General features: G+C 49.4%; 1 protein-coding gene across 1 annotated transcript; it reads right to left on the minus strand.

Annotated features, from left to right (window-relative positions):
* Window positions 1-1,574: 1,574 nt before the first annotated feature.
* Window positions 1,575-26,153, minus strand: LOC144133960 (beta-scruin-like). The gene is made up of 10 exons (XM_077667005.1): window positions 25,453-26,153; window positions 24,160-24,302; window positions 23,223-23,342; window positions 21,932-22,118; window positions 18,231-18,425; window positions 17,690-17,901; window positions 16,328-16,512; window positions 14,945-15,052; window positions 9,473-9,642; window positions 1,575-1,959 (listed from the first exon to the last, which is right to left on the minus strand). Exons 1-10 carry the CDS (start codon window positions 26,145-26,147, stop codon window positions 1,587-1,589), a joined length of 2,388 nt encoding a protein of 795 aa, XP_077523131.1. The 5' UTR covers window positions 26,148-26,153; the 3' UTR covers window positions 1,575-1,586.
* Window positions 26,154-27,200: the final 1,047 nt, after the last annotated feature.

Raw genomic sequence — 27,200 nt, forward strand, 5'->3', positions numbered from 1 at the left:
GATGCTCCGACACGTCCTATCTACCAGCAATACAGAATAATACCCGTAACAAGAATGTTCGATTACAGGTATTCATTGTTCTATAAAAAAAATAATAGCCGAAGACGACGCATTTTTTTCCGGCATTGTGACACTTACACCACATCGGACACCGTATGTGACACGACAGCGTATGATCTATTCATTACCACGATGCAGAACAAACTATGGCTTTTCCACACTAAAATACATTCTTCCGAAATACTTGAACACGCCATTTTACGACACGTTACACAGCATGTCTGTCTCGGCTATTCGAAATGTGTTTTCAAGCTAGGTGCCACAGTATGTGTACCCATGTATAGAACTCTATTGCATTGAACTGTAAATTTTGTGTAAAACCTTTATTCTGTTGTGCGGAAATACTACTTGTCCATGCTAATAAAAAAAAAGTTTCCTTTTATGCATGTATTTGAAAAAAAAAAGTTTCTTTTTATGCACGTATTCAAAAAAAAAATATTTCCTTTTGAGCATGTATTTTACACGCCTTGTCTTTCCATGTACCTTTGCGTTGTTACAAGTGTATGTAACCATCACAGTCGCTACCAAACTGCCTCTTTGTAGGGGTGGCGAGGCTTGTCAAGCGGTCGTAATGACTGCTTTTTTCTTGCCACCCTCAGTTTTGTAAAAGAAGCTGAAATAAAGTGATTGATTGATTGGATTACTCGCAAGATGGCGGCAGTAGAACCGACAACTTGTTCATGTGGTTTTTCAGCACGGCCGACCCTGAAGTGCAAGAACACCAATCGTCATTGCTGTTGACGCCATTTACTAGAACGGCCTGTACCTGAACCCAGTAGGTTTCTGGGGTCCAGTCCGCCCACAAACAAGACCCCTGGTAAGTGCAAGTCGGAACGCTGTCCAGTTATCTCGAGCTCGCGCAGACCCACAGTCAGCCATTATGGCACCGCCTGCAGGCCTAGTACCCTCCCCCCCCCCCCCCCCATTCCAATTTTCTCGTGAGAGGGCGCTTTGCGGGCCACTCAGCCAGTCGGACAGAAACTCTAGACTGGTAGGAGACCACCCATGGTGCCTTTTTTGACACGAAGTTGTTTGCAGGCCCAATGCGATCACAAGATGCCTTGATCGGAGCAGCGACCGCTAGTGCTCTCGTAAAAGTGTACGTTTTAAAACTGGCTGCCACATAAACGCGCGAGTGGATGCGCGCGGTGCTCTTTACGTTTTAGGGGTTTGTGACGACTGCACAAAGAAAAGACAGTGTGCACGTTCGGAACGCGAAAATTACAGCTAATCCTAATTACTCTGGAGCCTAAGCAAACAGCCATCAACTGAAGGGTGTACTTCGTAGTTTACAGTGCGAAAGGCTCAGTCCAGCCCTCGGTGCCTGACTGCGCTTCTAATCTCAGCGAGGAAATTGACGTTTTTCGCGATTTAGGCGTACCGAAAACTTTTGTTGGCACCTGTACGGAACTGTGATACCAACGCGTTTAAGATGACGACATCCGGCCATCCGGATGGCAGGCGCAAACAGCGGTTGCGCCTTGCGCTGACAGAGTCACATTTATTCCAGGCAATGGACCGTGCCCCTAGTAACCCCACCTATCCGGCTTCCTCCTAATTCGCTGGCTTCTGCGCAGCGCAGGCGGTGGCGGTGAGTCCGGGGGCGCCGGGAGTACCGAGGGCTCCTGGTCGGCTGCGTGAGCTGGGTGGGCCGGGGGCGGCGGGAGGGCTGGGGGCGGCGGGAGTGTCGGGTGTGCCGTGGACGTCGGAAGTGCCGGGAGGGCCGGCGGGGCTGGAGGTGCCTTGATGGCCAGCGGCGCCGTGTCTGCCGGGGATGCCTTGAGGGCCGCGGGCACCAGGGAGGCTGGATGGGCGGGGGATGACAGGAGAACCGGGTGCACCTGAGGAGTGGGGTGGGTCGTGGGCGCCAGGACGTCCGGAGGTGCCGTCGCAGTTTTGCTAGGGAGAGGGATGGTACATATCTTAACAGTAGTGGTACATGTACACAGAAACTGCTGGCGCCCTTAGACCGTGACCCGTTTGCGGTCTGACACGTCGTACTGCAATGCCATCTGTGCTTGAATTTTGTATCCCATACTTACAAGTAAAGCTGAAATTTATTCCGTGAGCTAAGTTAAGTCTGAAAAGGAACGCTTAGCATTGTGTACCGGCATCCAGGATTAAACTTGCTGAGCTGAAGTTTCACGGGTATTACAAGCGAAACAAAAACTAGCCCAAAAAGGGAGTAAGCTATCATCAGGCGTGCTTCTGTTTACGGCAGTATATTCTGCCCAACTCCTGGGGCAATATTTCTATCACTAAAACTACGGAAAAAAACACTAGGTTGGGAACGCAAACAAATTCCCTCTTCCAACTACGAGATAAGATGATTTTAACCGACGTGTCAATCTTCTCTATATCCTAATCTGAAGACCTCCGGTGCCGCTTTTATACGCCTCCTCCCACTGCAGTAACCCAAGCACCGTTGTATCGTTTGGAACGCGAGCTCGCAGATGATATCGCCTCCGACGCCGTCCGCAGAGCTGACAGTTGACACGAACGTTCTAATTCGGGGCTTTGTCTGGCATTAGCGTCGCTAGGCGCTGGCGGCTGGATATTTTCGACGGCTGATGAAAGCGGGAGACCTGCTGGCATTTAAAATGGTGGACCTACCGGCCAACGCTCAGCGTCGATAATCAGTACAAGCACCACGCTCGAGCGGTGGTGCGGGTGGCGGTGCCTCAGAGAGAACCCACGACGTGCGCCAACCTCAAACGCCGGTCAAGACTGAGCCGCTGGGTGCAACCGCTTTGGCCATGGCGCATCACTAGCTTCCCGAGTGTGACGACCACAATGACAAATCGAGGGCGTATCTTACGAAAGTTGAAGCCTTCTTCGAAGCAACGGAAATATGCGGTTGAATTGAGAAGAGGGTGTTTCTCAGTTCTACATTGAACACGCGCACAAGGTGCTTCCAGGAAAAGTGGCACCGAAAAATTCAAACGCAGTGAAGTACGAAGAATTAGTTGAAGTCCTAAATGCGCATTGACCCTATGAGCATCGAAATAACGGGCAGCCTCCGCTTTTTCAACCGGCGCCAGTCTGCAGGTAAGTCTCGAGAATTTGATAAAGAATTTCGGCAAATAGCGGATGGCTGCCTCCTGTTGAGCATGCTCCATAGAATGCTTCGGGATAATAGTTTGCGGCGTCAGGTCATGTGCCTTGCAAAAACAGTTGTTGGCGAAAACAGAGCCCCCCTGCAGAAGGCCAAAGCAACAGTGCTCTGCTCTGTGGCAGCGGAAAGGGGAAACAACGTGATTTCTTTTGAGTTAACAGCTGTAAAGAAGATAAGCGCGTGCCGATCGGCTTTGGACAGGCGGTAATAATGTGGACGGTGCGGAAGCACAAAACACGATGGAAACGTCTGTAGGTGGATGAAAGCTCGCCGCTACCTCTGCGGCAGGTTCATTTACCTTGCAACAAAGCGCCTTAGCGACATGAGCGAGGAACGCCAGAAAATTCATGCTCGAAGAAGGCCAACCCTTCATTGTGAAAGAAGAAACATTGGAGGACGCGGCCGATAGCATGCACATGTGGTCATCATATGATCGTCGATACTGGTTCGGCTCTGTGTTTTGTGCTTAGGAAACTTTGAGAGCAACACAAGAAAAAGTGGCCACCTTTGTCGCCATGAAACATCAAACTTTCCTGTTACCTGGGGACCTTGCCACAACTGGGGCAGTTGGATATGCTTGTTTCTTACACGCGACTCTCATCGAGTGCTCGGTAAATGTTCTCGACTGCTCAGGGCCAAGCCTCTGTGGACGCGACTATAGTATATAAAAGTTCAGCAACAGAGTGTCGCCAGTCATCAACGTCGGGGCGAAGCGGGAGGAGGGCCCACGAAAGAACTGATTATCAGCCGTGGATGATGTGGTCTTAGAATTCGAAGACTACTATACTGCCTTGAATAGACTATGAATGAATGAATGAATGAATGGATGGATGGATGGATGGATGGATGGATGGATGGATGAATGGATGGATGGATGGATGGATGGATGGATGGATGGATGGATGGACGGACGGACGGACGGACGGACGGACCTCAAGGCGCTCGCTTCCACTTCAGTCATGCTACGAGGTAGGTGCCCCTGTTCAATCGCTCGTGTTCAGTAAGCATACACGTTATGTCTCGCATGCCTTCCAGCAAAATGCATGAAGACACATACTCCCCGATCCGGCATTCCCTGAGAACCAACGCGAAGGTGAATGGGCCCTCTGGAAGAAACGTGGCTGCAGGAATGTCGGAAGCAGCGTCGAAAATAGCGTCTCCACGTGTTCGAACACGCCATCGGGTCGACGAACGGAGTGTTGTCCTCTTCGGTCATGCTGGGGTTGAAGAATTGCCCGTGAGCTGCGCCTTCGACAGAGGTTCCACGGTCTGGTCATCAGACGACGAAGTACAGGATCAGTGTTGCCCTCTTCAGTCACGCTGGGGTTGAACAATTGGCCGACAACTGCGCCTTCGACATAGGTTCCACGTTCCGGTCATCAGTACAAGACCTTTCGACCCCTGCTGGGAGACAGCCCGCATTCCTGTGTCACGCAGGCGCCTTCCTGTTCCACATGGGCGCAGTCCGCACCCACGTGCGCACCCACCTTGAGGCCGTGTGGACGACAATGTGACCGGTTCCTGTTCCCTTTCCCTCAACCGAGCTGCGAGAGGACATCAGGACCACCCTGCCGTGGGTGGTACCATCAGTGTCATCGTTTGATTGGACTTCATTCTTCGAGCTGTATTCCCCAGCTAGAGATCTGGGGAATACGAAGCGTATTTAACGAGCTGCTGGTTTGGTAACAGGAGGAGAGCCCCCCTCTTGAGAGATACCCTTTGCTGGGAGAGACTCCCGACTGCTAAGAAGCTCCTTTTACTGAGATGCACTCTCAGTTGCCCGTACTTGTACATTATGTAAATAGTCTTTGTATAAAGGTTTCCAAGTTTTCTACCTCCGATCGCCCCCGTCTCTTCTCCGGCCCAGTCATGCTACCTGAATCCCCAAAACTAGTGGCAGTGGTGGGATGCCCGCGTCAAGTCACCAGCTCCAATGGGCCCCGGCATCTGCGTGATTGACTGATGAAATCAGCTACGCTTCTTAAGACCGAGAGATGAACGCGTCAGGTCACCGGCTCCAACGGACTCCGGCCTCTACTGGACTGACGACGTCAGCTGTATCTCGGTTGGGTGAGTGCTCGATGTTTGCCATTCATTTCACCTGACCGCACTAGCACAGGCAGATGTTAGTAGTCGGACTTTGGTCATCTGGGAATGAAATTTGCAGGTTTGTGTACTGTTTGCTTCAAGGTGCAGCTTGTGTTTTAGCGGGGTTAGCGGCACGAGGTGTGATCAGCGATGGAGAAGTTCAAGGTAAAATACCTCCTTGAAACTCTAGATTGGGGATTTCATTAGACCCCACTAAAACGAGAGAAGCGATCATGGATGTTATACGGGCGGAAGAGGTGACAGTCGTGAAGGCAGGCGAGGCGTGGGAGACGATTTTGGAACGAAAAGTTGAGGTAGAAAAACGAATGATCAGCGAGGGAAAAGAGAAGAAAGAGGAACGCTTCGCCAAGGGAAGGAGGAACATTATCTTCTTGAAAAACAGGAAAGGCGATGGCTCCGCGAGGAGCAAGAGAAGCAATATCTTCTTGAGCAAGAAGAAAGACGAATGTTTCGTGAGGAAGTAGATAGAGAATGGGAGGATTGTTGTAAGCAACGGGCGCAGCTAGCGGCTGAGCTAGAAGAACAACGCAGACGAGAGCTACAGGAGCTCACGCGTTTAGTTCAGTGGCGTAGAGTTCGAGATCGTTTGCGGGCTTTCCGAAGAGGCGAGAGCTTCAGAAGTTACTTGACGAAATTCGAGCGGACCTGTACGGAAGAGCAGGTAGGCCAGGGCGACTGGCCTTGGATGTTGACGGCCATCCTCTCTTGTGATGTCTTCGCCGTATTAACGCGGCTGTCCGACGAGGATGCCGACAACTACGAAATAGCGAAAACAGCCCTCTTCCGCTTCTTCGTCACACGTACAGAGACGGACTCTAAATATTATAGTGATACCAGTGGGCAGCGCTCCCATCAGAGTGTCAGCGACCAGCCCACGAACCCCGCTTGGTCAGCTAGGGACATAATTGTTGCTCGGAAGAGCAGAGAAAGCGCCGGTTCTAGGCCTGATACAGATGCCGCTATGGCAAATGAGGCAGAGATTCCGCGCCAGAAAGACTGCGGCGAACTTATATGTCACCGCACATAAAGAGAGCTTTCCGGAAGAGAGCGTCACGTAGTTACTTGACAGCAACGTTGAAGCGCCAAGTCAGAGCGCAGCCTTCGCTGAAAAGTTCGATGGCGCTCAGATTGCTGTTACCCGGACCGCTGCTCCGAATTAAAAGCCTGAGAACAGCGAACTGTTATTTTCTGCAGACGTTCTAACGCAGGCAGACTGTTTTGTATCCGGCGGGCAGTGGTCGACGGATAGCGCCCGCTGACAGTTCGATTGTAAGCGCAGAATGCGGCTCAGCGCTGCATCGAAACAAAGAGCAGCTAGTAACTGCGGCTAGTGATAGACCGCAGGAAAATGAGCTATCGTGCACAGAAGAAATGGCAGCGAACGGTTCGTCAAATGAACCGTCGCCTCGCACTGAGAGCCAAGCACAGGTGATGCCGCCACTCAAGAAACATAGCGAACGCAGCGAGCTTTCGGAGATTGATGCGTCAACTCTCGATGCTGAGGCGAGGTCCTGAAGCATAGCGCCTGACGACACCTTGAGAAGTAAACGAGAAACTTACACCGTTTCCCAGAGGTCAGCTGCACGCGAAGAAAGATGGGCTGGTCAAAAACACCGAAAGTGTTAAGGCTAATCAGCAGTGTAACGACCTGACATCTTCGCCGCGGCACAGAAAATCCGAAAGGCGTCGCGCGCAAAACCTACCAACTATGCATGTAGGGCGAAAGCCACCTGTTTCATTGTGGCACCACGACAGATGTTGTCCTAAGACACGTGACGCGTACGGCGTGCTATGCAGAAGGGCGCGCAGCCGCCACACAAAAGGGCGCCATGGAACGCGCGCGTGTCGGAGGGGGACACAATATGCAGGGAAAAGAGAAAGGAAGTAGCGCCCCTCCCGATTTAGGCTTTCCGAGAATTACCCAGGCTCTGGAAACATATCGCACAGAGGAAATTCTATGGAGGGTTTTGACAGAGGCATAGCAAATCAGCCACTCAAAATTTGCGAAGCCTTGCCCACAGGAGGCTGTCTTGGCTGGTAGAGCGGCCGTCGACCGCGTCCGCGCAGTGCGCGCCTCAAGAAACAGTTTATTCCTTGAATCGCAAAATGGTTTTAAGGCGTATTCCAGGACAAAGCCCTCTTTGTATTTAGTGTTTGCTTTTTTATTCATTAGAACTAAGATTTGAGATTTTTAGGGCTGAGCAGAATTTTGTACTCCTCAGGAAGTTTGTGCTGTAGTGATGTAGCCTTGATCTTAGTTTAACCACTAAGTGTTGTACAGTCTAGTGTAGTGCAAACGAACGCTGTAGCAACAATCTGTTTGAAGATGTAATCTTAACAGCGAGATTATCTTATGTTTTGTTTCTTTTCTTTACGGCATCACTTATGCTGATAAGCTTGATGCGAATTGTTGTGCGTAGGTTTAGCTGCGCACTGAGAGTGTTCGCTGAAAGCGGAAATACAGAGGTTGAGTCAGGGGTCTATGATGCGTAGTCTCTCGTGTAGGCGCCTCGAGATGAGTGTTTGGTTTGTTATGCGGTTTTGAAAGAAAATTACTTTCAGCGGTTGTTACGTGTATAGTCTTCGCTGACACGGAACCACGAGCGAAGCCCCTCTTGGACATAGTAGCTTAGGTAGCTGGCGAGAGCTCCTGGAGATGTTACTGTTTTAGCAGTATTTTGTGCAGTATGTTGCTTCTGTACTGTTTGTTGCCCAAGCTTTGCACATTTTTCGTGTCTGCTGCCATGCAGAACGAAAGGAAGACCGTATGGTCAATTGTGCTAGTTAGGAATAGGGAATAGCTTGGGCCTAAATTACAAGCCTCCTTTTAACCTCTCGGTTGATTCCTCCCTGCCCGGGTGACATCCGAGATCGTTTCAACCTTTCCGACCGATTGTACACCAATTCTAATTTTCCTTCTATCTTGAGTACTCGCTTTTGTTGTGTGCGGCTTGGCGTTTGTTGTCCCGTTTGGCTCGCATCGCAGAGATCACGGAGCTGGATTTTCCTTGTAGAGCAGGAGAGTCCTGGAGAACTTCAGAACGAGAACTCATTCTCGCACCTCCTGTCAGCCGAGCTGCGTAGGAGCAGCTCATCTTCCCGACGCATTGTCTGGTGGCGGAGGTGCTGTTATGCATGGCATGCCTTCCAGCCCAAATGCATAAAGACACGGACTACCCGGTCCGGAATTCCCTGAAAACCACCGCGAAGGTGAATGAGCCCTCTGCAAGAAACGTGGCTGCACGAATGTCGGAAGCAGCGACGATAATAGCGTCCCCACGTGTTAGAACATCCCATCGGGTCGACGAACGGAGTGTTGTCCTCTTCGGTCACGCTGGGGTTGAACAATAGCCCGAGAGCTGCGCCTTCAACAGAGGTTCCACGTTCCGGTCATGAGACGACGAAGTACAAGATCAGTGTTGTCCGCTTCAGTCACGCTGGGGTTGAACAATTGCCCGAGAGCTGCGCCTTCGACACAGGTTCCGCATTTCGGTCGTCAGTACAAGATCTTTCAACCCCTGCTAGGAGACAGCCCGCATTCCTGTGTCACGCAAGCGCCTTCATGTTCCACATGGGTGCAGTCCGGACCCACGTGCTCGCCCATCTGGACGCCCCGTGGACGACAACGTGATCGGGTCCTGTTCCCTTTCCCTCGACCGAGCTGCGAGAGAACATCAGGACCGCCCTGCCGTGGGTGGTATCATCAGAGGCATCGTTTGATTGGACATTCTGCGAACTGTATTCCCTAGCTAGGTATCTGGGGAATACGAAGAGTATTTAACGAGCTATTGGTTTAGTAACAGGAGAAAAGCCCCCTCTTGAGATACCCTTTGCTGGGAGAGACTCCCGACTGCTAAGAACCTCCCTTTACTCAGAGGCACACTCAGTTGTCCTTACTTGTACTTTATGTAAACAGTCTTTGTATAAAGTTTTCCGAGTTTTCTTCCTCAGATCGTCGTCGTCTCTTCTCCGGCCCAGTCACGCTACCTGAATCCTAACAACGTTATCAGAGAGCATGACATGCGAAGCTAAGAGAAATGCCGGAGCGTAAAATTCACTTCAGCAGCACGAAAATGTGGAAAAGAAGGAAGGACCGCATCACTGCGGCCGAATGCAAAGTGGTGGCGCGACTGTTGGCGAGCAGCATTTAGTTATGAGTAGTGTTGTTGAGCTTGAGATGTCACTCACTTGGTTTTGAGGAAGGAGCCATCCATGCGACCCACCATACCCAGGTTGGGGTCCATGTTTTCACGGAGTGTTTGCTGTCGCAGGTACTGTGTTGCTCCGGAGGCCTCAGCGCCGTTGGCATCCCAGTGGCTTTCAAGCGTTTCAGTGGAGCGCGCAGGGGGAGGCCAGGTCTGCGTGTCAGTGAGAAAGCGGAAGTCTGTGCTTGCGTCAAGGCTTTCCCGTTCAGAGCTGTCGGGCGCAATATAAGCACAGCCAAAATGCGGCGGGCAGAAGGGGTAGAACCCTGTGGAAACGTTCGTCTGGATGGATGGATGGAAGCTAGGAGCGTCCCATTTGAAACGGGGTGATGGCAGTTGCTACAATACCGAGTTTATTCCCTTTATTTTTGTTTAACTGTGTTGGTAAGTTAATAAAATTCGCCATTTCTTTAAAATACGTCTTTCTATGCTTTTAACGCTATGTTTCATCTCTGCTTTTGAGCCACAAATCTTCGAATCGCGTTTTGCTAATTTCAACCACAGATTTATTTACATGACTATTGTTATCTCTAAACCCTAGGGCCTCAGGAAGGTTGACTGTGGCTGCATCAACATCGGAATGGATACCATCACAGTTTAGTACGAGGTGCTCTATTGTTTCTACAAATTTACCACACGCAACACGTGTGTCATCTTCTCCATTAAATTTTTTTTTGTAGCTGCGCGTTCTAAGACACCCTGACCTAGCTTCAAAGAGTAGGGCACTGCCTCTTGAGTTTCATAAAACGCTTCCTTACTGATCTTCCTTTTCCAGTATCGTTATTGTTCTACACTATGCTTGTTTTCCATTGAATCTATCAAATTTTTCCTTCCGCGTTTTTAATTTGTCGTTCAATGCTTTTTCTTTCTCCGTCCTCGTGTCTGGCATGCTTACTGGTAGCTTTGTAGTGCTTTTCCGCCACTGTGAGTAAGCGCTCTTTCTCTGTAGGTATTTTTATACCTTAGCTGCCCACGAGCTATCGACCAATTTCCTTCGTATAGTGTTTTACTCTGAGGCTCCCGTGTTTCGAAGGATATTAAGGCGGGAACAGATATTCTAGGACTAAATTTCCGGAACCTGAAGGCGTTGTTTTATTAATTTGCATGTCCCTAATACACACCACACATTTCATAAACAAAACACCTTGTACATATATTTAGCCACTGTTTCATTATGACTGCATGTCTTTATTTCCCGACCGTTCCATGAGCTTGTCGCCATACCTTTCATAAAAATGCCAAGTTATAATTTTGTTTGTCTCTGTATATTTCTGTATATTTTTTTCTGTACATTTGTTTCTGGATTGTGTTGCTTCGTTGCCGTCAATGCCAGGGGGGACCAAGATTTTTTTTCAAGCCGTAAAGGAACGGCTTTTCTTCTTGGCCCCTTTCACAATGTGTACGTCATGTTGTGAAGAACAAATAAAAATGAATGAATGAATATCCCCCGGTACTGCGGCGTTGGTGGTCTTCCCCTGGCCACCTTGTGCTAATCTTCCAACAGCTCTCTCATTTACTTTTAACCTCGACTGAACCTCTTCCCTCAAGCACAACACCGCATTCCCGAAAATAAGCGCAGGCACCATTATTCGTTTCCAAATACCTCTCAGTACCTGTTGTACCCCCCCCCCCCCCCCAGTGCTCTATGTTTCATTTTCCCGGAATCTCTTCGCCCTTTTGCTATGACAGTCTTTTCGTGCTTTTCCGTGTACCTCGGCCCTTTGTTTACCCATACCCCGAGATATTTGTATTCGGCCGCTCGGGTATTTCATGGCCTTGTATTATAATTACCTGATCACTTGTATCGTTGAAAGTCATCACACCTGACCTAGTCGCGCTAAAACTGACACCTAGACTGTCTCCTTCGTCTCCACAGCAATTAACCAAAGTTTGCAATTCTTCCTGGCTCTCTTCGTTGCTCAGCTAGCCTTCCGCGTAATCTGTACGACAGATTATAACCTAGATTGCTTCCCAGTATCCTAGCAGCCTTCTGTCCATACTTATCATATAAAGCATGAACATCAGCTGTGATAAAGGACAACCTTGCCTTAATCCTTGTGTACCTCGACAGTTGTACTCTTATATGTTCCCATGTTATTTAAACTTCATTTTCTCGATGTATTTCATGTAGAAAATCAATTAGCTCAAGGCCAACACCTTAATCTTTTAACATCTTCCAGAGGAGTTCCCTGTTCACATTGTAGTATACACCGCTTATGCAAAGAAAGCTAAATACAGAGGTCTGTTTTCCGTCTTAGATATTTATATGCAGTGGGTAAGCACGAACAGGCTATCATCTAAGCGCTTACCACTTCTGAACCCGTTGTGAAGTTCTGAGGCATTGCGGCGGCGCTTCCTTTTAGCAGCGTCATGTAGAGAAGAGCGTATTGCACAAAACTAAACTGCGCCTCTTCGCTGCCAGGCTGTCAAACAAGGAGAGCTTTTTACTTTTCAGTTCCTGTGTCAGGGCCGGACCGATCTGTGGTTCGAGCTATGCTGCAATCTGAAGACGTGACGCAGATTACCGCCTCTCCAATCAGCTGTAGCTATCGTGTTACTTGTTTGATAGTGGGAGCAACTAGTGCGACATCATTTCCTTTTCCACATTGATGTAGCTGTTGCGACACTTCACTGCATCTGCGGCGAAACCAATTTTCCTCTTTTCCACTTGTCCACCTGCCATGGTGGGCAGGTGGCAACCTGCCCACCGGGTTGTGGGAAGCCTGCCATCCCCAGGCTTCAACCACAGACAGGACGGCTTTTTCGCTAGCGAGGCGTCCAGCGAGGCAACCTGTCCACCAGGTTGTGTGTGGGAGCCTGTCCTCTTTAGGGTTCGATTACAGACAGGAAGGCTTTCAACTCAAAGGATGCAGCTGCGAATGCCCCTCAGAGGTGGCCGTCCAGCCAATACAGTCGTCCAGATATGGCTCTGTAGCAGACGCTGTAGACAGGAAAGGAATAGGGGCCTTTGTCTTCGGCCCTAGAGACGGTTTCCCGCGATGCACCCTCCGAACGGAGGGGGGGAGGACGGACGCCCCGTGACCCTCCCTAGTTACATAACTAACAAGAGAGGGCGCTACGTCGCAAAGGCATGAGCGCCACGGACGGCTGACTGCTGAGTGCGTGCGGGAGAGCACTCTGGCTGCGTTCCAATACTCTAGACGTCTAACAAGACGTATAGTGTGACGTCTAGTTAGCCGTCTACATGTCCATGTATTGGAACTCTTCTACTGCTCACGCCGCCTCGCGTCATAACAATGTAACTAAAGCTTATGAACAGTTGTAGTACAATTTTTCTCAAACTGAGCAATAACGATCATTAATAACGTGTTTTCAACAAGTTTGCACATTTTTTCTGCAATGAATGCGCGTAAACCGGACTGATGGATGTGCCTATCGGTGGATGTGCCTATGCGATTATTCTTTTAATATTGATGCTAAACTGTACATGCTCCTCGAACGTGCTCGTCCAAACGGCCCTGTAATTATAAGAAAGAATACGAAAGACTGTAATCAATATGCGCGAAATGCGATACGGCTAATATACACTGCAACAGGAAAACACAACGTGCCATTAAACCTGTCTGCCGTACGTGGTACTCGGAGACGGCGAGAAACATAAAAACAGCAGCCAGCTTTAATCCTGCAAAGACTAAAATCAATTCGCAACATGCCGGTGTGTTTGTTCTGGGAGTGTAGAGAAAAAAAGAATGTACGCGAAAGAGTTGGTGCAATTAATACAGCAACAAAACACATTTGTTAACCGTCACGCCAGCCGTCTTAACGCCCGTCGAGTAACCCAACGGCAGCGACGAGTATTAATCTCTAAAATAAAGGTGCTAATTAAGATCCGGCATCGTCGGATGCCGGATCACGTAAATTAACAGACCATGTAAACAGACCTACAGCGTCCGCAGCTGTAGCAAAGCTCTCAACTGCACGATTTTCTCCTGCGTGATTCACTGCTAGGAATCGCACATCCACGAAGATTAATTAGCCACTAGTTTGCGTACCAAATAACATAATGGAATTACATTTTTCCTTTCGTATACTGCGTGTACAGTCCGACGCCCGCAAGAGCATGACTCGCTGATCCGCGTATATCAGCTCCGCCATCTTTAGACCGCAAATTAGCCTGCATCGATGTGGACTTCGGCGAAGCAGTCTTAGTAGACTGCTTCGCCGAGAAATAGAACGCGTCCCAAAATGGCGGCTGTCCGGCTAGACGTCTAAGTAGCCGTCTACTTGGGAGTATTGGAACGCAGCCTCTCTTCGGGTGGGGATCTCGTCGAGTACGGACGTGTAGGCACTGCTCCCCACTCTTTGCCAGCGGGGCGAATCCTCGTGGGGGAGAACGTTCTCCTGCATCTCATCCCGTCCGGCCGTGGAGTGTCTTCCCAGCCCTAGCGTGGGCGAACATTCGCTCGTAACCGTGCTGGTGAGTCGTCCGACTTCGATTCCTTCACGCATTTTGTTGCTAGCTGGCGTTATTGTTGTCGCAATAAATGCCTCCTTTGTGCCAGCCAGTGTCGCTGCTTTTGTTTCCCCCAGAGGAAAGCCAGCCGTGGTCAGCGTGCGCTCGGTAGCGTACGCGATCACGGGGTGTGGTCCGGGTGATTTTGTACGGTGTCAGCCGCGATTAAACGGGGAGAAGGTACTTATACCCTTAATAAAACCACACACTCGAGACCGAACAACCCGCTCCCCGCGGCCTTTCTTCTTCCCTTACTTGTAAAGTCTCTGCCTGATAAAATCGGTCGACGCCACTGGCTGGAAAGCCTTTTTCGAGAGGAATTCGCCGCTGCATTCTTCAGTTGTAATGAACTGTAGTGCTAGCGCGCTAAAAAATGCTGACAGAATTAACGAAGCGCCGTCTGCATTTTTGAGTAGCCTAAGACCTGTTCGTGGCATCAAAATGGTGCTGTGCGATGTCAGTGCACGTTAATGATCCCCAGGTGGTCGAAATTATTCCGGAGCCCTACACTACGGCACCTCTCTTCCTTTCTTCTTTCACTCCCTCCTTTATCCCTTCCGTTACGGCGCGGTTCAGGTGTCCAACGATATATGAGACAGATATTGCGCCATTTCCTTTTCCTCAAAACCAATTATTATTATTATCATCAAAATATGTAAGAGGAGGAGTATGAAAAAAGGAAGGTGTGCCCGACAGCATACTGGCATACTGCCTTGTGCTTGTGCTCACCTCAACATAGACAGGCGCAAGCGATATCGGCAGCACGCGCTGGTTCTCGCGCAGATGAGGCCGCTTCAAGTACACTGACCTCCCAGGGCGTCCCTGCGGTGAACTGTTGTGGTTGCTATGCGCTCACCGGCGCTGGTCAAATCAAATTATAATTTATTTACAAGCCACAAAGATGGCGTCGGTACAAAAGGCTGCTGCGACCAGAAACACGGCGAGGCGACTGTCCTGCTCACAGTTTTGAATGTTACTTGCATTTTTTAGGCGTGGCTGAAGTCTCTCCCCTCTGCGGTAATTCCGGTACGCCTTTTGGATGACGGTCGCTGCCCTCTCACGAATGTTTGGCGTCGCCTTTTTTCCCGGCTGTGAAACACACGAAAATGAGAAATAGAAAAAATAAGGCCGATTTGTTGCAGGCAAACATGTCGACAGACAGCAAAGTCTGATGCTGCGGATGCTGTTCATGTAAAAAAGAACTAATCTTTGAAGGCTAGGACATTGTGCTTGCTGCTCATGCAGCATGACTGGACAGCTCTAAGATGAGAAATAAGTGGCAGTTTCCAATACGAGTGAACATAAAGAGTGCCAGGGACCATTATTTCAAGCAATCCGATTGTTTCTCCTTCTCTGTGCAGAGCGTGGAAAGAATTAGCACAAAAGCAATACTTTTTCACAGGTCACAATATCAGGTGTGTCGTCTAAATTGGTTGGGATCCTTCTTGATTTAATTTAATAGCCTCCAAAACGTCCCTTTCTTGATAACGATAAACTTCTTGGAATCGTTAGGGTTCATTGCGAGCAACTCATCGCGAACGATTTGTTTGGCGCCATTCAGCTTAGCTTCTTCTCTTTACTGCAGCACGCATCGCTCCTCCCTTTTGCTTCGGCTTGCCCATCTGAGACGATTAGCTGACATCCCAGCAACCCCGTAGACGAAGTGGCCTAAAGCGGCTGCCCAAGTCCATCCATGGGTGGAATGACCGCACGTTGAAGACAGAAAACCACTACCAAGGCTGTATCTCTGTTGGGAACTAACCAAATGAGGCGGATTTACGCGTTCCATTCGCGGGCGCTGCGGCAGGTGTAACGTAGTTGAGTTGTCCTAACGTGGCCAAGTGTTCTATCCGTTCGGTGTGCTTATTCCTTACACTCGCAAGGTAGTTCAGGTTCGTTTATTTCATTACATGATAGATATTAATTATTCGTTCAACTACACGCAAAACCACTGCTGAGGCAGAACAGTCTACTGGAGCTGTACTCCAATTTTGTCCTCGGACAACATGCCAGTCTTGTTTTCGTCTGCGTGTTTTTTTGCCAGTTGCATTTAGCTATTCTGGGATGACCTGTATAGTATATGTGTACGTCATATGTGCTGGCTTTTTAAATCCCTGTTATATGAGCCGTGGCTACCACACTTCACTGTCGGCGGTTTCTCCAATGAACCGCTAATGGGAACTGCACGAAGCTCTCACGTCTGGTACATGCCACATGGGAGAAGAGCGTTCCACAAGGTTAGTAAGAAGATGAAGGCGCGAGTGACCACTGATAATCAGGGACGCTTGTTTCGATGGATCGTTGCAGTAGAAGACGCGTGGAGCAAGACCTGGCGCCGATGAGCCGCCCCGTGGCCGGACTCACCCATATACTACGAAGGCGTAGCCAATCCAAACCATCCTCGGGCATCACGGCCGTGGCTGAGCCCGCCAAGATCCTCGGCAGCGGTTCACACTGCATGAAACTGCGACGGGCGCTGTCGAGCATGATCACGTCGCCGAGTGGGCGGTTGTTCTCATCTTGGCCCCCAAACAGGTACACTTCGCATCCTGCGCGTGGTGTCCAGCGTTTCCATTCACACTCTCACCCTTGGATTTAAGCAGCTCACGACTGTGAATAAGAAGAACCATTAGAACACACATGAAGGAAAAATATGTCGGGTATGCCTACGAGGCTGCCCTGACGCCGTGTATCTGCGTGAGCGATGCCTTCGACAGCTCTTACGAGTGCAACAGTGTGGCTCTCGATCACCTTAACTATGTTGCACTCAGTTTGCTGTACGACGAAAAAACGCGCCACAGAAGGCGATGTTCATAAGCTGCTGGGAAGCGGTTCCACCCGATAATCGAAATCCGTGGAAAGACTCCCAAATGAGGGTCAGCAACAGCTAGTATTACACAAAATTAGCAGTACAATGTTGCTCCTTTCGCGGAGTTTGTGCGAGAAGATTCACCCTTGGAGGCCTTCAACTTCTCGCGGTGCAAACGCCATGTCAGCTATCAGATATTAAGCTTAATTTAATTCTTTTTAAGCATGACGCCGCGTCCATATTGCCTTGAGCTGGCGCACCGCTTTCCAAATAACATAAATGAGCAAAGGTAGTCGATGAAAACTATTCATGCCCTGGCTTTTCTCATTCCATTTCGGCACGCTCTTCGCTTGCATTGTATCTAGTAAAAGAAAGACCACCTAATAAAGTAAATTAATGCGGCTAAGTGTAACCGGCGAGCGGCCTGCATTCTGTTGTTTTTGTTGCGTAATTTTCATTTAACCTTAGGTATTTTAATAAGCATTTAACATTTTTGCTTAACATTTAGGCATCTGGTAATATAAGTTCTTTAGACTGCTTATGTACCTGTTTATAAAAGCGAGACGACAAAGCAGTTTTTAATACTGTCGCATTAAGAATGGCACATACAGTTCACACCAAACCGGGCGAAAGCGCCAAACCTGATTGTTTCCTCTCCGGATGCGTTTCGTTCGCTGCAGAGTATCGTCGAGATGGGTGTGATGGGGATACACTACCCACATTTGACCTATAGCGCACGTTGTGAGAAATACCGGACCGAGCAGGTCACTAAATCGCGAACCGTGCCTTCGAATAAACCGCTCCAGCGCTTCAGCTCGGATCATGCGACAGTTTCGACCGGAATAAGACAGAGAGGGTTATCTGCAGCACTCTGGTGGCGGAATGTGCTTGTCAGCGGCTGCCGCTGGCCCTCTCACCTGTTTTTTCCGCGCAAACAGAGTGCCTAGGCGATGGCATGACAGATCGTCGCTGCATGGTGGACGAGGCCAGGCGGAGCACGTCGATACACGTGGTGCACTTGACCTTGGGCCTCAGCTGCATGACGCCCCCTGCTAGCCAACAGTCGCGTTGTACGGCCAAGGCTGAGAAAAAGGCCCTCTTCTCCATCATCGCTGCTAGCTTGGTCCAGCTGCAAAACACGGGGGGTTTGCATTTACTGAGCACAGAGGAGCGCCCGTCTGCCGCCGATTCTCTACTGCAGTTCACGTAGCGGCTATAGAGGAAAAAAATTAAGGTCATGCACTCACGAAGTTTTCTTTGAATTGAGGCTGAAAGGCCCCAGTGGGGCGGCATTTTCTGCAAGCGTGGGGCTTTCGTGCGCTGGTTTTTACGCATTTAACTTTTTTTGGCGGGTTAGCCTCCCGCCCCCTCCCACACAAACACACACAAACGCATGAAAAAAAGATAAGAGGAAAACTACGCCGTCAGACCATTCTGTGGCGTACAGTGGGTACTTACGAGTCTGTGCTCGAGTCGAAGATGTAGATTGAGGCCTGGAGGGTGTGCCCGTCTGGACCGCAGGAGGTGCCGCCGATGATGTAGACTGGCGTGTCGATTGGGGCGCCAGCCATCCCCATGAGAGCCATCGACATTGGGCGAATGAGCAACGACTGGTTCGTATTGAAGAAGTAAACTTCAGCGCTGCTGAGCATCCTGCAGAAAAACCGTCGCGTCGATCTGACCACGCCGTAAGGTAAGCAGTCGACCACTCCTCAGGCACGAGAACGCTCTTACAAGGAGCGCCACTGTACAGCGAAGAAACTCCGCTTTACTTCAGATAACGTACAGTTTACTATTCTGGATTAGCTTATTTGTTACCAACACTTGAAAGCTTGTAATTATTTGCAATGATCGCATCAATTTAATGACTAGCAACCGCGTCTCCTTTTAATCTCCAGATACTGATACATGAGTTGCATTCATGAGACTTCTTAATCGCACAGATCGCTCTATCACTTTCATGGGCCTACTTTGGCATATATCTAATCGCGTAGAGTGCAAGTTGCGGCTTCCGAATGCGATGTATAATTAAGAAGACAAAGACGCGTTATGATTTATTGCTTTCGCACAAAGACTCTTATACGCTGGCATTTACATAAGGGTTAAGCCCAGCATGTCCTTTTCCTCACTCCCTCCCTCCCTAATCAGCCAATCTCCATTAGCTCTCATCTCCAGCAGTTCAAAATCCTGGTCTCTGAAAACGTGTTTGCAGGCGGCGACCAGCATTGGAGATACCGTGTCTTCCTGCCAGACATCCTTCCTTATTGGAATTTGACTGCTGTCTTCGTGGATGACGTCAGTCGGTGTGCAGCCATTATAGATGTTTTAAAAAAGCTTATAGTGGGACAAGAATGCGCACAGCTTCTGGAACAAATATTAGGGCGAAAACAGACATACGAAAAGGCATCTTCATTATTTAATACCAGCATAACTGCTGAGGTTTAGACCGAGTCGAAGGTGTCTCTGGTTGCCGGAATTTCTAGAATTTACTACAATACAAACGTCTTTAAGTCTTCACAATATAAACAAAAAGCAAAAGAATGTTGTGCTCTGGTCTTCAAAAATAGGAAAAATATTTAATTCGTTTTGGCCTCCTTACTGCTCAATAAGTAGCATAATCGAAGATAATTTACTGTGAATGCAATACGCCTCTGCAGCCGTGAAACGCGCACTAGTAAGACGCAAGCGATGGCTTGTGCGCGGAACTTCAGAGGAGCGTACGGGATTGGCGGAAACGGAAGCATTGACACTTAAAGAATTAAAGAGAGCGCTTCAATGTAAATGTTCTTCTCTATTAGTATCATAGTCTCGAAAAATTTCATTTCTTTTTTGCTCCAGGTTGACGCCTGCTTTAATGTTTTCCCTCAAGCCATTGCCTGAAGTCCAAATATTAACAGGTAAAAATAAATAATCCCAAGCGGACCTTTGAAGAGATACCTTACATGTCACAGTATTTTTATTCCCTTTTCTTTATTTGCAAAACAGCGCACAATGCGAAAGACGGCCAAGAAGCGGGATACCTGAGCGATGCATATTTGTACATGCAAGAACATTTCGTCCAGCACCGGTTTCACCACTCAGCGTTAATTTTCGTATCAGTAATGCAACGTGGATTTCCCATGACAGGAAGAGTTGTGCGTTGTTGCAGAGCGCCATTCAGTCTGGTTTGTTCGTGCTGCATTCGATGAAGCGAAGGAACGCCTAAAGCCTGGCCTACATTAAGCATTTTTAGCACGCGGAAACGTGCCACGAGCGAACCCTCATGCGGCCCTGCCGCCACACCTGCACCGCCACGGATGCAAGAAGCGGCCGCGATAAACGACCGTGACAGTGCAAATTCGGCGGGACGGCCGCGTGGGTTTGGCCCGCGGCGCGTTTCCCTGTGCAAAAAACACTCCATGCGGACCAGGCCCATGCTGGCTCAAAACGTGCAAGCCAGCTGAAAAAATTACCGTATGGGTTTTCTTTTGTGCATTTGTCACAGGCTAGTCTCGTGGCCGAATACAGGCTGTCGCACGCTCTGAATTTGCCGTGCACGCTATAGACGTTTCACAGTGCCGTGTCACGGGAGCTGCCATCTTTGATCACGTGAGCCCGCAGCCATTCCACGCCTCTTGACTGTTTGGCGTGCGCCTCGACGCGTCGGCTGCCGCGTCCGATGGTTCGGTTCCGGGAGGCAGTGTTTCTGTTCATACGGTTGTAAGACACTATAGTTTGTCCAAAGATTCGAAGGTCATGTGTGCGCCCTAATTTTTTCACTTGAGGCGTGAAGAAGGTTTCGGGCTTTATGTCGCAGAGCTAGCCAACGGATGAATCGACTGATGCTTGTCTTTGCATCCGCAGAAGGCTTTGGTGAATGTTGTTTATTGATATTATCTAAAAAGGGAAGGTTCAATGCTCCTGCGGCTGCGCAGGTCGTTGTAGTATTGCGTAAATACATGCAGACACCGCTCTAGAAAACGCTCACATGCACATCGAAAGCATTTGTTTGGAACCTGTTAACGGTGCTTAGAAAACCAAAAAGATTTTCTACTTGTTTGTTAAACACAGAAAGGCTACCAAATTAAATACCCACACAAATGTTAAATATTATGGTAGCAGTGTCATGCATTAAGCATCCTTCATGAGCTGGCGCGCAATCACTTCGAAGGATTCCGCGATATAAATGTTATAAGACGCGCAAGGCAACGCGTTCACACTACACGAAGTTCAAAATTACGTCAGTCTGACACATGAAATTTTGGTACGCTCCACGCTCGATATGCGGGAATGAAAAGGCTCGATGTCTCGGCAATGGTAAGCAATCAGCGTCACTCTGTGCGCTGGCCTGCGGAGTCACTTTTCGTGACTGTCTCGCAGGAAGAAGTGACAGCCACCCTGCAGCACTGCAGCCGTAACGCAAAAGCTTCATTCCGAATATGGTCCACGAAAAGAGCTCTGCTTGGAGCGAAGTTCAAGAGTAGCGCCAAGAGGGCACACAATACACAGACGGTAAGCGTCGTCTGTACGCGCGGCTGTGCACTACACGATCTGCACTAGTGGCATGTAGGAGTGTAAGCCGTCCTTCTTTAGAGTACCTAATTCGGCCTCGGGCGCTGCTGTTACTAAATTGCCGCACACCTTAACTTGCAAGCAATGGGGTCTCGCTACACACGCAGGCGCAACCGCACAGCAACAGAAAGCACTAAGCGACTGCTTCGGTGGCAGAACAGTTAATTAATGCAGCAATGTTGTGCACTTGCCCTCGCAGATTTTCCAAGATCGTAACCTTTCTTTCTATATCGGCTGTCTAGCGTTGGCGAACGTGTTTGCCGGGTTCCTCTTCACGGAAAGGGTGCGTGGCGAACGGCCGCGAAAAGGGGCAGTACTTGCTTGTGCTGTTCGGTTTCGAGAAGCTCGCAAACAATTGAATGCCGCACCTTTAACTCTCCGTAGCATTTCTTGCAATCCACAACAGGGCAAGTATTTCCTCTTTCCTTCTCCACCTTCACATAAAGAACACTTCGGCAGCCACCCGTGATACTTCCATTACTGTGTAAAGCGTACACGCCGGCGACTTACGAGGGCCGTAATGGCACCGTGTTACGAGCGCTTCTGTGGCGCCATCTCGTCTCAAGAGCAAGAGCTGCACGCTGTAAACGGTCTATACGGGAGCTCACCGGCCGGTGCGATGGAATCCACCGAAGACCATCATGCGGCCATGCCAGCCGACGGCAGCGTGGAAAGCGCGTTCACGGATCATTGCGGGTAGTTCGATCCGCCTCTTCCATCTGCTACTGAATAAAAAAGCCTTGTTCGATGGCTGCATATGGCCACTGGTCGTTACGCAGAGAGGGTCCAGGCCGCCTGCGCAGAGGGCACGGCTGCATTCAAGCATAGGCATATATAGCCTACGACGAGACACAGGATCGCAAGTATAGGCCGCGCAATTTCAAGCACATGGTGCAGTGCATGCGATGCGCGCTTAGCTTGTAGTGGGTGTTTGCCGAGCTGTTGCGCAGGGTGCCTCGATGCCCGCTCGTATCGAGGCACCCTATACTGTTGCTTATATGAAGACCGAGGCGAGGAAACAAAAAGCAGAAAGACCCTGCGGAAGCCTGTCTACTCTCGAGCACCACGGTGCATCGTTTACGTTCACCGTGCTGCTCCGGCTGTACGTGACGATATGTGTGTGTTGTAAACGAAAAAATGATTATAATAACGATAAAATCAACAAACTGTGTTTAGAGAACAGGACCGACTGTGCATACGAGTATCCATAGGACGAATGTCAAAGATCCTGGCCTTCGGATTGCTCTTCCAACTTGCGTTGTTTTGGGTTTTACGGCGCATAAGGAGGTAAGGCTAATAGTGCTAAAGACAGGCTTAGGAGTGACATTTTATAAAAGTTTGCAAAGTTAGAATTTATTTGACACCTCTCCTTCTTCAACGAACCCCAAAACCCATGAAGCATCTACAACTGCATTTTCTATTAAAATCAAGAGTGTGATAAATAGAATGTGATGGACGTAAAACTACACGAAATGTCTTGCGTGGTTCTGTTTGTTTCTATAAAAATAGGGTGTGGTTTGCCCTGGGCTCGTCGCCGCAAGCTTAACATAGAGCTTTATCTTGTTTCTTGAGTACAAAGCTTTTGCGGGAGGCGTGCGTAACGTGCACGTTGCAAGCTCTTCGAGCCTAACACAGGCGCTCGAAAAGAAAAGTCACTCTGTTCGCACTGAAGGACGGTATCAACTTTGACTACTCCACAGAGCTTGAAAAGTGTTATGTGGATCATTTCTACACAGGACTGCCTTTAAAGTGCATGCATCACCCACTAATGCCTGGAGACCAATAGATGACAGAACACATTTCCTTCTATGACGTTTGTAGCCGCGTGGAACACTGCGTCGCGCCGCGTAGAGCCGACGTTAACGCTTTTTTGTAGCGGGCGTTTTACACTGTACTCACCGGCCAGCATGACGTCGTTGTTGCGAACGATGACGACCGTGCGGTCGCACCTCGGCTCAGCCATGAAGCCGTAGGGCCTCCAGCGATCGTGTCCCGGGCCATAGGACAGCATGGCGGCTCCTGCACTCACCGTGTGTGCGATGGAATAAGCTTCCTTTTTTCTCCCACTTTTCTATGCGCACTTAGCACTGAAATTTTCTACGTGAAGGCCTCCTTGCAGCGTGCGAACCAAGGCTAAAACACGCTCTGCTATTGTGGGAGGCATCAGCTAGGACCCCGCGAAATAATTACTAGACAGCGGGCTTTCCGACGGCCCAGAATAATACGTCTAAACTAGATGGAACAGAGTTAGAGTGTGCAAAATGAAGCCCAATCTGGGCGTGAACTCTAACCTGTCGGTTCTCGAAATTATTCCCCTCTTTACTTCTTCTAGAAATCCTGTCCCTGCCCCTTCATTTCCGCCGGGCCCAGCTCTGGGGATTAAGATACGTGATAGCAGTTCCCGGGGCCGGCAGAATCTTTTTCTTCTTTTGTTTTTCTTTTTTAATAATCGGTTCTACTACAACCATTACTACTACTTGGAAAATGCAAGGAATATATAGAACAGAGAGATAAAACGGAGACGCGTAATACCTCCACGGATTGAATGTTACGTACATTAAACGCACACCGATTGACTGCATACAGATAGTCTTCGTTTAGTAGCTCGTTAATTAGGTTTTTCATTGCGCGCTTGCTCTCAAAGACGTGTAAAGCTATTCCTATGTTGTCTTTAACACTGCTTTTTACTGTGTCAGCATTAAACTGCGAAAGAACATATTTATGGCAGAATCATGACTCCCGAGCTAAAGACGCTGCGTGGACGGCTCACGCGTGTATATCGACGCAAGCTATGACCAACTCTATGCGTGCGTGTTCCGACTCAAAGGCGGCTTACCATGAGCATCATCGGCTAGCTTGGTAGGTGATATGCCACCGATTAGCATCAGGTTGTGACAAGGCCCGTTGTAGGTCAGCTGAAGTGCGGTCGCTAGGTCGCCGTAAAACGAGACATCGAAAAAGGAACCCAGTATTTCGTTCCTGGGCACAAGAGAAATAGAAGAAAAAGTAAAGATAAAATGTAACGTAAATTCAGTGTCACCACCTGCTGTTTTGCTTAGTGCGTTCGTTTTCGGCTCCCACACACTCACACACATTTTTTTTTTTCAGGTCAGACTGAAAACGCTGCCAGGGTTTAGAAACGCTGATATGCTTTGCCGCTAAGCTATGATGTGAGAGCTTGAAGTTTGACAAGCACCCCATCTTTGCTTTGCGTCACGTTTGGAAGACGCGTGTTGTTACAGTTTATTTCTCTCATCCAGGAATGAGGGACCATGGCAGCTGAAATCGAGCTGCCTATTATGTTGTGCGCCAGCCGTTAGAAAGCCGCGGAGGGAGACATCGCAGCTGGGTGGGCGAAAGAGCCGGAAAACAAGGGCCGAGCAACTGCGTAACACGCATATACAGAGCGCAACTTTTAAAGCGATATCGATAACGTGATTTTTTGCGCATGCACGTGTTATTGGGTGTGAGGCATCTCAAGCAGCGCCCAGTCGAACTTCGCTCAACGAAACGAAGGCGCAGAAGGCAAAGGACCGGGGGGTGGTCAAGGTGCTGACCAGAGCGGTTATGAGTGTGACCTTTCAGCGTCTGCAAAGAAGCAGAAACGCCTTTGGTCCTTACAGCCTAGATCGCCATCTGCATGACATATATTTCTCACCAAACCATGGGCAAAACTTCGATGGCCTATTGACTGAATATAATAATAATAATAATAATAATAATAATAATAATAATAATAATAATAATAATAATAATAATAATAATAATAATAATAATAATAATAATAATTGATTTTTTGGGGAAAGGAAATGGCGCAGTATCTGTCTCATATATCTTTGGACACCTGAACCGCGCCGTAAGGGAAGGGATATAGGAGGGAGTGAAAGAAGAAAGGAAGAATAGGTGCCGTAGTGGAGGGCTCCGAAATAATTTCGACCACCTGGGGATCTTTAACGTGCACTGACATCGCACAGCACACGGGCGCCTTAGCGTTTTTCTTCCATAAAAACGCAGCCGCCGCGGTCGGGTTCGAACCCGGGAACTCCGGATCAGTAGTCGAGCGCCCTAACCACCGAGCCACCGCGGCGGGGCACTGAAAACAGCGCACCTTGCGATAAATTCTACTCACCGCTCGTCGACTGTTCTCGGAGTCATCGGCGGCAAAATCTTGCACAGAGGACTCCAGAAGTCCGGGTCGCTTTGCTGACTCGCCGCCAGCCAGAGTGAACTGTGGCATGCGTGCAACTCACTTTTTTTTTGCCCGCTAACGGTGTTTTCCAACTGCATAGCGCTTAAGCGCCAAGCGCTTCGCGGCCGAGATGCCGCAGACAACAGATGCTGGGGGTCAGCCCAGCTGAGAAATTGGTCGCCACTGCCGCCGTGAGCGCTGGAAATCCATTTGCTTTGTTGCGGACGTATATTCCCGATACCACGTTCTCCCATGAGAGGCCACGATCCTCTTGTGAGTACCTTCTCCGGGTGTTCTGCCTCATTCCGCGGGAAAGATTGATGTCTAGTACAAGTATCCTCCCACAAAATTTTCTTCTGGCCTCGGTAAAACGCGGTCATTATTTGTGAGGGTTCTCGTCTCCTCCGGCCAACTTCAGTAAGTCGAGTCGTGTCCGCGCTGATAGGGCGGTCCATCGTTTCCGCAAAGTGTTTTGCGGGAGCTCTGCACTGGTCGCGGCCTACTTCTGTACGCCGCCCCGTGTTCTCACTGGTACGACGGTCTATTGTCCTCACAAAGTAGGGTCCATGAGTTCTGCATTTATCAAGGCCCACTTCTGTACGCCGCCCTTTTTCCTCACTCATACGATTGCCCATTGTTTTGACACTGTCAGCTACGGGAGCTTTGGACTCGTGGCGGCCCACTTCTACACGCTTTCCACTGTTCTGGCTCGTGCGACGATCCCTAACTTCCGGAAAGTCAGATATAGGGGCTGTGTGCTGGTCGCTCCCTGCTTCTATAAGCCGCCGCCTGTTCTCGCTGACACGACGCTCTGTTGTTTCCATGAAGTCTGGTCTAGGAGCCCTGCACTCGTCGCGGAACACTTCCGTACGCCGCCCCCTTTTCTCGCTCATTCGATGTTCCACTGTTTCTATTTTGTCAGCTAAGGCAGTTCGGTGCTCTTCGCGGTCCATTTCTATTCGTCGCCCTCTGTTTTCGCTAAACGGACGGTCCATCGCTGCAGCAAAGTTGAACGCAGGGGCTTTACACTGCTTGTGGCTAACCTCTATTTGCCGCTGCATGTTCCCACTGACACGACGGTCCCTGACCTCCGCAGAGTCAGGTCCAGGAGCAGAGCACTCGTCACAGAACAGTTCAGTACTCCGCCCCCTGTTCTCGTTGATGCGTCTGCACTCGTCACTGAAGGCTTCTTTAGGCCGAACCCTTTTGTCGATCATGCGATGCTCCATCTCTTCCACAAAGTGATATACTGGAGCTCTGCACTCGTCGCGGAACACTTGTGTAAACCGTCCCCCGTTTCCTCTTATGCGATGGTCCATCGTTTCTGTAATGTGTAACTGAGGGGCTTTACACTGGTCACAGCCTAGCTCTGTAGGCCACCGTCTACTCTCGCTTACACGACGGTCAATGGTCTCCACGAAGTCGACACCAGGATCTCTGCACTCGTGACGGCCCACATCTGCGCACCATTCCTTATTTTCGCTGATACGGCGGTCCATTCTTTCAGTAGGGTCGAACGGAGGGGTTCTGCACTGGGCGCGGCCAGCTTCTGTAATCGCCCCCCTTTCTTGGATGATACGGCGGTCAATAGTTTCCTTGCTACACTCGTTGCTACCCACTTGCGCAAGCAGGGCCCTGTTAACACTGGTACGATGGTTCATCCTTTCCACAATGGAGGCTCCCGCAGC

The sequence above is a fragment of the Amblyomma americanum genome, chromosome 1 (genome assembly GCF_052857255.1).
Source record: "Amblyomma americanum isolate KBUSLIRL-KWMA chromosome 1, ASM5285725v1, whole genome shotgun sequence".
NCBI classification, from domain to species: domain Eukaryota; kingdom Metazoa; phylum Arthropoda; class Arachnida; order Ixodida; family Ixodidae; genus Amblyomma; species Amblyomma americanum.